Here is a 12,957-nt window from a genome sequence, read left to right on the forward strand (position 1 = left end):
GAACTGCTAACGGCATTAGCGATTTTACCTACAATGCAAATTTTTTATAGTTTACTAGTAAGTTTGACATCTTGATAAACAAGATTAAAATGATAGACTTGTATTTTCTCTCCATATAGTGCAATCCCCATTTTTTCAAGGGACTCATTCATATCACAAAATATTTCAAAAAAAAAAAAAAAAAACCCAATTAGTATGGTGTTTTGTTACAACTGCAAAAGCCATTTTAATAAAATATTTGATTAATTACTTGCATTTTTACCACTTGATAAACACGTCTTATGTATCAAAGTGATAAACTTATATTTTCTCCTCTAGACACTAGACGATCTCTTAAAGTTTGTCTCGCTTTCTTTTAGACAGTCTCATCAAATTTTCACGTCATAATTTTTTTCTGTCCTATTTGATTTTGTGGGTCTTTAAAAATACGTGTTAAAACACACTGTGTTCTAATAACATACACTAAATGGCAAACAAAAGGGATTCAAAAGAGTATTAACAATTTAACACCCTCTAGTTTAAAATTTTTTACTACCTCCGTTTATATTTTTTGCATTGATTTGACATAAAATAGAAAGAAAAAATGTCTAATCATTACAAATAATATGAAACAGAGGTTGACATGAACATTTGTAAGAACTTTTTTTTTTTTTTTTTTTTTTGGATGAATAGAAATACCCGATTAAATCATATCTTCTCTAGTCTCTACCAAACTAGTAGATTGTAGACTACAATTTACTTTTACTAGTAGTCTGATATGACTCATAAAAGCATAATTATTAAAGAGAATGATTGAATCCTAATCTTCTCTCACTACCCTTTTAGCAATACTGCCTATATATACACCACCTACATTTAATTACAATAGATAATTAATTTCAAATAGCAACGACCGATTAAATTCATAAAAATGATATATTTAAATCATTTAATGATATGTGTTTTAGATCTATCTTTTAGGTTTTTTTGTTTATTGAATAATCCCATGTAAAAAAATCTACATTCTTTTATCATACAAAGATTAATAATATGAAAATATGAGTTGAGCTTTTATGCTTTAATCTAAATCACTAAATGAGAGAATTCCATTGAGTGTTTGAAAGATTAAGTATTGTTGTCCTCTAATTATCCCTTGAATTGTATGATCCATATTAAATTGGTATCAAAATGTAAAATTAGCAAGAAATCAACTATCTTACATTCTTACTGGTCCCTAATGATTTTAATGGACTTCTGCTATATATAAGCCGGACACCTAACCATCTTCGAATAACTGATAGCTTGCTAAGGAACCTCAGCCACAAGTTCTGACTTCAGAAACAATTTCTGGACCTCGAATCAACAATGTCGGTGTCTGTGTATGTACCTCATACGGTGCTAAATGCAATTGATTAGACAATTGTTATTAAAGAGGTGCTGCAGCTGGTGATGCAGGTTCTGGTTGAGTGGTTTACAGTTTACACCTTTAACCATGCACAAAGGCATTAGCTCCAACAGGTTCCATTACTGAAAAGTGAAAACTGAAGTCAAGCTATCTCACTATATCAATGAATTTTCACCTGAACTAGTCACGCACCCAAAAAAAATAATATAAATCTGATTCAAAAGCTTTGTAAACAAAATGGAAGACATTAACAATTGGTTAATGCAGCCCGTTTTCATAATTTTTTCTTCTCCACAGGTAAAGAGATTGAATGCATCCACAGTCAATACACTGATACAGAACATCAGAAGCAGGATCTTGAAACTCACCAATACTATGATCCATCACAGAACGTCACCACCGGTTAAACAGAAATGTTATGGGTTAAAAACTTGATTGAGAAAACTACAGAAGTATATATAAGAAATTCTACATTTGCTCTATTGGTTCGACAAGTTACCATTAAGCTGGAAAAATGATATACAGATTGATGACTTTTGATTGCATTGCTAGCAGATAGCTAAATAAGCCATATGGCTGTAGTCACAATGTAAAATGCAAGCATAGCTGAGGCTATTAGCATACAAGAGAGTAGCTGATTTTACCCCAACGATTAGAATGCTCTGACTCCGTTTCACTAGTACACCCACAAATCACATACAATGAATTTGTGACAATGTACAAGACACTAACTAGTGTATATAAGATATTACAGTAGGAAATACCTACATCAAACACAAACTCTTTAGTTTTCCCATGTCTTTCTTACAACTCAATTAGAAAGGAGCATCTGAAACATTTCTGTTCTAATCTTCTGTTAGGAGGCTTGCTCAAACACAAGGCGATCTTCATTCAATATTTACAAGGCCTACAAACAGAAAGAAATGTGACAGTGGTCACCACATTAGATATGAGAGTGAAAATTATAGGTATGCAGGCAGACATACAGACCAATCAAAACAAGGTCCGATGCCATCTACCGCTCAAACACACTATAATCCATCACCCCATAATGCCGGACCATGAAGATGTGCAGCCAAATAATGTGAGAATGAATAATGACATTTGCCAAAGTTTTAACAATAGAGTCCCCTATCTAGACTTCTAGAGTAACTTCACAATATGCTGAAGAAGCAATACAAAGATTTTTAGAGTTAAGGAGTGCCATAGGTAATATGAATTTGCAGGGTACATGAAACTCTGTTGTTACCACAATCTAAGGTAAGGCTGGGCACAAAAACAAAGATGCAATTACATGTGACTGGCATAATCCTATCAAGTTTAAGGCCAGAGTACCAGATGATTCACACTTAAACATAGCCCAATGTAAAATATTTCAAGAGATCCAGAACAAAAGTCTATTCTACTAATTCAAAAAAATTTCAATCTACTAAAATGCTAAGTTGATGCCAATTTTGCTATTAGCTACACAGCAATATGCAAAAGAGAAATTAATCAAACATCAGTTGACCTTTCCTCATCCTAGAGAGGATACCGAATCATACTTTTTAACTAAACTAGGGTGGCCTATGTGCGCGATGCGCGCAAAGGATTTAACTCTTGTAGAGAAATGGTATTGGCGTGTATTTACACCTTTGGTTTGACTGGTAGACCTGCTAGTTTTAATACGTACTATTTGGTTTATGTGCTTATGTAGTGACTTTGTAAAAGTATAAAAAAGCCACCAAAATCTTTTATGACAATTATTTTTTGAAACCCTCAAAGTTTGACATTGTTATTTCAAAATTATTATTAAATAATATTTAATTGATTTGCATCCTTTCATATCTTAAACTATAGTTAGTTTAGAACTCTTAATTGATTTGCATGATCCAATAATATCTAGTGTGTTTTTCTTCAAATGAATTTTTTTTGAGATGCTCATATAGAGTAATAATATGTGAAATGTTCGTTTTAGCTAAAAACTTAATAAACTTAGTTCTTTATTGTTCTCCCGTTCAAAAAAAAAAGTTCTTTATTGTTCTATTACCATCTAATATCTATATCTAATAACTACTTAGTTATATTTTTCCTTGTAAATTCTCTCCATAATTAATACTCCGTACCCGTTTTTTTTTTTTTTTCCCCCTACTTTTTTACCTCTTGATAATATCTGCTTAAATATCACTATTTAATATGAATCCCATTCAAATTCCATAACGTTATTTATGTGTCATTAAACAATTTCAATTCAAAAGCTAATAAACCTTAACAATAGTGTTGCAATTAAAGGACGACAAGATTGTAAATAAGAAGAGCAACCACGAAGGAGTAAAAATAAACGGTCTCTTGGTAATAAAGAGTTTCTTCGTAAATACAATTTTTTTTCTTTTTAAATAATAATAAAAACATATGAAGTATAATTTTTATATTAAAAAAAGGCATCGTAAATACATTTTTTTTTTCTTTTTACATAATAATAATAATAATAACATATGAAGTATAATTTTTATATTTAAAAAAAAGGCATTACAAGTTTTTTGTTATAAAAAAAAAAAAAAAAAAAAAAAAAAAAAAAAAAAAAAAAAAAAAAAACTTTGAATTAATTGATGATATGTTTAATGAAAAAAAAAACATTAAATATATTAATGAGAGCAAACATATTAATGAGGGTAAAAAAGTAATTACATATTTTTGTACATATTTTTGAGGGTATATTTGGTAGCACACTATTCCTAAGAGTTGTCTTCTACTCTTTATAAGGTAGGAAAAAAAAACTTTGAATTAATTGATGATATGTTTAATGAAAAAAAATAATAATAAATATATTAATGAGAGCAAATATATTAATGAGGGTAAAAAAGTAATTACACATTTTTGTACATATTTTTGAGGATATATTTGGTAGCACACTATTCCTAAGAGCTAACTTCTACTTTTTATAAGGTAGGGAAACATCATCATTTAAGAAAGCACTTCAAGAACAAATATACGTAGTAGTACTAGTAGAATGAGAAGATAAGACGTTATGAATATTGAGCAAGTGAGAAGCTTACGTTATTATTGGCTACACAGATGATCCTGAATAAGAAACCCTTTAGGCAAACCATCCAATCACTACTTCACAGAATCTCCCGTTAATGATAACTTCAATTTACAAGAGTAGAGAGGAAATGAACTGTCAGTTTCTATTTATAACTCATACAGTCGTACTACATAAAAGCCAGTATTCAATTCACCTCACAATTAACTGATTCGCCGCCAAAAGCAGAGCCTTCTTCTCTCATTATATTTTCAATCTTCTGAGCTGAATCAGGAGTATTAGTTTGCTCCAATTGAACATTCTCAGAATTACAATCTTCCTTTTTCAAACTTCCATGCACATCTGCCTCACATCCATCAGCATTGACCTTACTCTCACTCTGTCATATGCATAGAAACAAATCAATTGAATTGCAATAGAACACAAGTGCATGATATGAAATTAATAGCCCCTACAGGCAGCCACGGATAAGGAAAACAAGAGAAAAATGATCACCAGCATTAATTCAAATGTGAAAGGTCAACTAATAGGTCAACTCAAATATATATAATTTGCAGAACTCTTAAGAAATTCATAACGCACAACAATGTTGATGATTAAAGATATTAATGATCAGAATTATGCACTTGCAAGCGTAAAAAATTGACATGTTGCAAGTCTTGCAACTAATAAAAACAAAGGCCATACAAAATATACTAATATCTTTAACAGTTATAAGATATGCTTTGGGATACATGCTACAAGCCTATAAATTGACTGCAAGACTGTAACTTACTACACATTGAACCAGTTCACTAGTTACATATCCTGCATCTGTAGTGCAATCATTTTGCATCTCAACAGCATCAGGTTTATCTCCTGGGCCTGCATCACTGTTACTGACATTTGCAAAGTCTCCTTCCCTTTCAACAACGGCAGGACTGTCCTTCGAACCATCAGCATGGTTGTCGACCACACCCTACAATATACATTCAACTAAATTTATCACACTGCACACATCATCTCACATTTATTAATCAACCTTAAAAGGTTAAAATATTGAGTAATGAAAGAGTTTCAACTCAGATTAGTCTGTCTATACAGATTCCAGTGCTCTATTTTATTATGTACGCAATGTTGTAGAAGACTTGAGCAGTAGACATGTAGCTAGATATGAGGCCTGGAGTTTTATTGGAAAATATATTGCATTGATAACACTGAATGAATAGTATTGCCTTCAATGTTATAAAACACTAACTATTAGCCTCATAAATTTAGGACAAGACCTATAATCTTTTGACATCTTGATTCAGGAATAAGACAAAGCTCTAGTTTTCCGTAGAATCTTTCCAGCTTTTTAGTTTTTGCATGTTAGTCTTTCTGTCTCTGTGTCTCCCCCACCCAAGATGAAATTCTTGTTCGAGCAAATTCGATTATTTCTAGGTAAGAAAAAGAAACCCAACCAAACCGGAGCCTCTCACAAAGTACCTAGCCGGGGTTAGAGTTGATCTCACAATCTCATGGTTGTGAGATGACAATCCTTACCTCTTGATGGGGTTTGGGAAAATTTTTTTGGGCCCGGAGATTTTTTATTTTTATTTTACGTTTTTAGTTAAAATTAGACATGAGTTTGGCCCGAAATAGCGGGTTTGGGCATGGTTTTTTGGCTTGGACCAGGCCGAAGCCTTGTCCCCAAAATGGGCCACCTTTTTTTTTTTCTTTACAAAACCCAGCCCAATCTGTGATCACCTTTAGTTAATATAGAACAATAAGATGCTAGTAATACAAATTCCTGATTGCATAAAGTACAATATAACAATGGAAGCATCTTAGCCTAACTACACATGGTGATTTGAATTCTTCACCTTATATTTTACATCCCTTCTCCTATCAATTACTATCAGTCTATCACTTGCTACTTTTGACTCAATATCTTAATGCACTAAGTTCGAAGAGCTTCTCCCAAAATTTTAGGTTGTTCAATGTTAAATAAGGCTATTTTTTCAATTTAGGGGGCGTTTGGTTCACATAATTAAGGTATAAGGTATGGGTTTAGAATGGTTTAAACCCATACCTTATGTTTGTTTTACGATTTTAAGAGTTTCAAACCCTCAAGGTATGGGGTTTAGAAACCTTGGAGGGGAGGTGGGTTTGGCTCATTCCCATACTTTTAGGTATCAAATAAAAGAAAAAAATTGTATTCCATAAGCATACCAAACATATGGTATTAAGAATCAAGTTCCAAACCCATACCACTATAGTTTCATTCCTGATTCCAACCCCATAGCAGTTTGCAAACCAAATGCCCCCTTACTTTTTTGCTAAAGTGAAACTTATTACTACCCTCATTTCTAAAAGGGAACAAAATGGGTAAATAGAAATTTAATGTAAGAGAAATGGGTTGTGTTATTAGGGTAATAAGTTGTCTTGATTACTTTACCCATTTACCCTCTCCGCTCACTTTCTTAAATTATATTCCAATTGCCAAGAAGCTTGGTTGCAAGGACGAATTATTTACTCAAGTGAAGTTATTAGTATGGAGCAAAACTAAGCTAAATTTAAAAGATAATTTACAAGTAGTAAATGACACACTTGGTAAATCAATCACTGATATACCCTATAGGAAATAGCCAATTCGGCTCTTACACCCAAGGATGAATACACCGAAGGGACACTGGTAATTCACACACTGTTTTTTTAAGCTTGATGATAATAGACCAGATCTTGGAGCAAGAAGTCAGACTTAATTTTCTTAAAGTCGTCGTAGTCTCTTTGTAATGCAAAGAGGTCATTGTTTGATATTTAGGTAAAGTGAAAAGAAAAGAAAGAAGGAATCAATTGAAAATTACAGAGTCTGAAATCAAGTTGTATATTCCTTTTTTTATGGGCATAGATAATATCTCAAAATTAAATTCTTCCTTTCACAGTTATTACACCTGCTAGTACTAATTACAACAAGATGATTTTTGTAGCTTCTAGTCTATCAATGAAAATACCTCAGTTGTACTTCACATTTACACTTGTCACCAGTCACCAGTCACCATAGACAGTTATATAGCACTAGCAGCCAGCACCAGATCATTGATACAGTTTCTCATAATTTCCCTCTTATATGTTCATCACTCATCAGTTAGAAAGGTATCTGCCCAGTATTTAGAGGTAATCACAAATTCTCGGTGAATATGTGTGGCTTAGCTCTGACAGAAAATTATAAAAGCCAATAATTCCATTTCTCATAGAGTTATGACTCATGAATTTCTGGAAGTTTACAGCATATGAACCTAGGATGTTATATAGCTTGACCAAACTTATCTATGGATATTATGGTAACTGACAATAAGATAGTGTCATGGATAGGATCAAGTAAGTACATATTAGCCAAATTCTTATAAGATCATTAAACACCCACAACATCAAAAGCAACCTAACAAACTAATCAATAATTAAAACACTAAGCAGCAGTTAAGTACTGCGATTGTTGAACTTCAGTAAAGCACTAAACACCCATGACCAAGGGAATAGAAGCACAGAAAACACACACACACAAAACCTCTTTGCAGAACTCACAACACACTTAAGTACTTCCCTTGTACAATGTGCAACTGTAGACGCATCACTCGGAATATTTTCAAAAAATACAAAAATACTCTAGTAGATCACAGAGGCTAAGTTTAATAATTAATCATTTATGCTACACTAATCTCTTTATTTTTATTTTTTTTTAATTAGTATTTGACGAAATGCTACACTAATCTATGTCTATCAAATTCAGTTCCTTCCCACATCCCTCAACACCTAAAGGACAGCAACATATGTTAAAGCAGAAGAATATAATTTTCCGCTCATACAATAACCCTACATTTTACATTATGCTCCAAACTAAGCATACTTATTCAATATATATAAATAACCATAATTTAAATAACCATCCAAACTAACCATACTTATTCAATATATATAAATAACCAAAACTTTAAATAGCTTTTAAAAAAAAAGCTCACCGGAAATACACAGGATTTCTCCAAGGACTGACTACTAGCACCCCCATCCTTAGACGGTAAAGACGGAAGCCGATGAACATCCCATCCAAGAATCTTACAAATGACATGCCCAAAAGCTCTATGAGCCTTCCTCTTCTTGGTATTAGAAATAGTTACAGAATGCTGAACAACAGCAACACAATTCTTATACTTCCTAGAAAGTTTACCAGCTAAAGCCCCACAAACTAAACAATAAAACTCCCCATTCTCACAATTCTTCTTATAATAACCCCTCAATTCCTCTTGTTCTTCAAAAACTTTCATAAAAAACTCGAATTCCTCAACATCATCACCATCATCTTCCTCATCATCATTATCACTATCAAACAATCCAGAACAACAATCCAAACCCTTAAGATGAATCTTCAAACTTAACACCCTCTCCTTCTCCTCGGCCGTCGCGGGCTGAGAAGCCGGGGCCGATTGGGGCTTAAACTCAGGCCAAATCGACCCAGAAGAAGATGGACATTTGGGTATTGATTCAACAGACCATTCTTTATCAGAAAAGAGATGGGGTTCAAGGGATTTTGAAGTTTTCTGGGTTTTCTTGAAAATTGATGGAATTGAGGGTTTAAGATAATGGGGTGTTTGAGAATTAGGGTTTAAGGTTGAAGAAGGTGGACCTCTATGCTATAAAGAATGAAGGTAAATAACTTCATCCCTTAAAATTCTTTCATATTCTGGTGAAAAGGGGTATTGAGGAAGAGGAAGATGGTGAATTGGGTGGTTTAATGGAGGATTATAGGGGTTGTTAATTGGTGGATTTTGATGAATTTGAGGGGGAATGTGATGAATTTGGTGGGTTTGGAAGGGATTTATGTGAGGATTATAGTTTCCCCTTTGCATTTTTAGTGGGAAATTTTGAAGTTGGTCTTTGATGGTGTTGTGTTTGAGCAAAATGAACTGTTTTTGCTACAAGAAACTCAAAAAGTGTACCAGGCAGGCAGGCAGTTAGGGCACACGGGCGTGTCACGTGTGATCAGAATATCAGATGAGATATGTTCATTTTTGCTTTCAGTAATCAACTAGGGCATATGTATCATATCCGTAATATAAATGGATTAGAAAGATTGTCAAATCTTTACGCCAAATTTTAAGTGCATGATTAACTTTTGGTATCATTGATGATCTGTATGGTGATGATAATCTACTGGAATTACAAGTGTAAAAGGTGGAAGTACTAGAGTATGCGTTAATTTCTATTCCCGCTACATGAACAGTTTTGCTCGATATATTTAATCATGTTGTGAAAAGTCTAATCGAGCATAATGTTCCGAGTGACAATATTTACTCTTGCATGAGAAAGTTTGGTAACAAGATTTTATAGTATTCTTAATTCGTTCATGTAACATCACGCAGTGAATTGTCTAATGGAGCATTGGTTTGGACTTTAGATAAGTAATCCCTCTGTTTTTTTTTTTTTTTTAAATGCCTCATAGTGACATTCCACGCATATCGATGCAAACTTTAATCAATAATATCTTTAATTATGCAAAAATGTCTGGAATGATATGTAATACCTCGTATTTTTATATGTATTTTATTTAAAATAAGTATTTTGTGAAGTATTTAAATAAATTGAAATGTTTTATTTATGGCATTTTAATTATCTATTTTAAATAAGTTTGGAAATATTTTATTAAAGGAAAGTTTGTTTAATTAATTATTTTATTTAAGTTGGGGTTTAATTTAGGAAAGTTTTATTTTAGTAAGTTTTATTACGAAAGGGATTAGGAAAGATTAAAAGGGGAAAGTTTAGGAAGAAGGGTTTCTAGAGAAAGGGTTTCTAGAGAAAGGGTATAAATATTCAACACTTGGACAAATTAAACTTTTCCCAGAGTGGAGAAAATTCAAGGTAAATTTTCTCTCTCTTCTCCTTTATTTTTCTTTTCTTTTTCTTTCTTTTTCCCCTTCCCCTTTTCGGCCTTCACCACGTCGGCCACCACCACACCACCGGTGGGCCGCCAGCCACCGCCAGCAGCAGCGGCGCCACCAGTAGCACAGCAGCAGCCGGCTGTGGTGTCGTGGCTGCTGCCCGAATTTCCGAAAACAAAAAAAAAAAAAAAAAAAAAATTAATCTTTGTTTTAATTTTTGTTAAACCTTAGATCTAATTATTAAATATGGGTTTTGTCATTGATATTATGATGTTTGATTATAAGTAGTATGTAATTTAATTTTCAGATTTTAATTCTAATTAAAAAGCCCCAATTTTGAAACCCTAGATTCATAAATTATTAATTATTGAAGGATTATGATTTAGGGTGGTTTAAACCTTTGATTTAAGTGTTTTAAAGCCTAATTACAACAAGTTTTCATTAATATATAATGCTGGAATTTTTGGTACTACATTAAAAATCAAGTTTCTTTAAGGAATTTTAATTACCTATTAATTTGGATTAAAGTATGATGTTTTAAATATAATTTCAGCTTATTTTAATTAAATTATGAGGGGTTTAATAATAGTATATATTGCTGGAAATTTGTGTAGAGAGGATTTTAATACTCTTTTATTATTTTGAATTGTAGGAGACTTCGAAGTAAGTGATTTCTATTAGTCTGGCGATATTAAGATCGTATTCAAGGTATGTTCGCGTACTTGGCATATTTTTGATGATGTAGTAGCATGCTAGATGTGATTAATTGAATACAAGTAGTATCATGCTAGATTTGGAATGGAAATTGTGATTTGGTTGTTATTGGTGATTGAATTATGAAACATGATTTATTTGTGATGGATTAATGGTTGGAAAATAATAGTTTGGAATGTTGAATATGAACCACACTTTTATTTATGGCATGATAGAAAACATGTTTAATTAAACTAATGTTTAATTTGGATTGGAATATATAAAGAGAATTTTATTAAGGTTCATATAATTTTTATTGATGCTACAAGCATGAGAAAGGAGCTATGACACGAGGAAGAAATTGTATGTTGGTGCCTTAGTGCACTTAAGGTGTTTTTAACACTGAGGAATAGGATTTTTGGCGCATCAAGCGTCTAAGGTGTCTTTGACACCGAGGTAGATTTAAAAAGGGTTCAACACTAAATATTATGTGGTCACTAATTATTCAAGAATTAAATTAAAATGTTTAATTGTTTGAATAGTCATGATGTTTGATGTTGTTATGATTTGAGGGTCATCACCAAGTTTAATAAATTGTAAAGGGAATGTAAAGTGGAAGAGGTTACACACCAAAACTGTTGGAACGTATATACCTTGAGTATGAACATATGGGGGGAGTTATGGGGTTTTATATTTAACCATAACTTCTATTGGAGTACAGGACGCTGTACATTCCTTTTATTATTATGCGCAGGAATTCCGCCACTTACGAGTGGTTCTTTTATACTGGCACGGTTAGCTCCCGTGTTATTGGGGCAGGTTAGGGGGGAAACCCGTTCGATGCGTAATCAAAACTAAATGAATTAATTAGTTACTTAGTTGAGAAGTTTTGTTGAATGTTGTGTGCTTGATAAACAGGTGCAACAAGGTAAGTTGTGTGTTGATAGGTCAATGCATGTCAGTGTGTTTAATTACGCTTATGTACCCAGCTTTGCTGATTGTGTGTTTGTTGGCCTTGTCTTTACCTTGGCCTTATGATGACCCATTTTTAATGGAGTAGTGGAAACAAGTAAAGAGAAACTTTTCAGGTGATGAAGCATATTCATGATCGGCATGAGTGAAGAGCGAATCATGCTAGTTTCCATAAGTTTATGATGTGTTATTGCTTTATTTATATTATGATATTTCTATTGCCAGACTAACATGAAGGTTTTAAATTGGATTGGTTTGTTAAGGGCCTACAATGGTTCCAAGTTGTAGGTTTGACTTTGTTTTACTTAGGTTTGACTTTGTGTTCTTGAGTTGACTTTTTAAGTTGAATCGTTTTAAAATATTTTAAAGGAGAGTCTTCTGCTGTGTGTCTTTGATAGTTGCCTTAGCCGTTTTCACAGTGGCGATAATATCTTAGATTTTTCTATTCAAAGTTTTAAATAGGGCAAAACGAGTATTTTAAAAGAAAGGGATTTCTAGGTTGTTACATGATACTCCAAAAGGATACAACATAACAAGTGGTTATAATTGGCTCAACACTCAACATGGTAAGGTTGAGTGGAGTGATTGGGTTTGGAATAGGTTGAACATTCCTAAGCATAAATTTGTATGCTGGATGATTATGTGGAGAAGGATTCGAGTTAGAGCTCATCTTCTTAAGATAGGGGTGATCACTGATGCCTCCTACCCTCTTTGTGAGAATGGTGAAGAAACCATAGATCATTTATTCTTCGAATGTGATTACAGCAGAAATGTGTTAATTTGGTGAAAGAAATCTGAATATAAAGCTAGAGCCTTAGAACATTGAAGGCTATAATGACAAGATGAGAGTCATCAAAGGCAGATTTTAGAGATAGGTAGTTTATAATTGTTATGCTGGTTTACTCTATGTGATCTGAAAATAGAGAAATAAAACCATCTAGGATAGATTCATTATGCAACAAGAGAAAGGTGATTCAGGACCTTTGGTCTGA

At 32.8% G+C, this 12,957-nt stretch overlaps 1 protein-coding gene across 1 annotated transcript; it reads right to left on the reverse strand.

Annotated features, from left to right (window-relative positions):
• Positions 1-1,942: 1,942 nt before the first annotated feature.
• LOC145575560 (uncharacterized) lies at positions 1,943-12,707 on the reverse strand. Its single transcript, XM_081633414.1, has 6 exons — positions 12,492-12,707; positions 8,387-9,055; positions 5,182-5,364; positions 4,603-4,785; positions 4,420-4,510; positions 1,943-2,291 (listed from the first exon to the last, which is right to left on the reverse strand). Exons 1-5 carry the CDS (start codon positions 12,705-12,707, stop codon positions 4,481-4,483), a joined length of 1,281 nt encoding a protein of 426 aa, XP_081489540.1. The 3' UTR covers positions 1,943-2,291; positions 4,420-4,480.
• Positions 12,708-12,957: the final 250 nt, after the last annotated feature.

This window comes from Chenopodium album, chromosome 13, assembly GCF_948465745.1.
Source record: "Chenopodium album chromosome 13, dcCheAlbu1.1, whole genome shotgun sequence".
Taxonomy (NCBI): Eukaryota; Viridiplantae; Streptophyta; class Magnoliopsida; order Caryophyllales; family Amaranthaceae; genus Chenopodium; species Chenopodium album.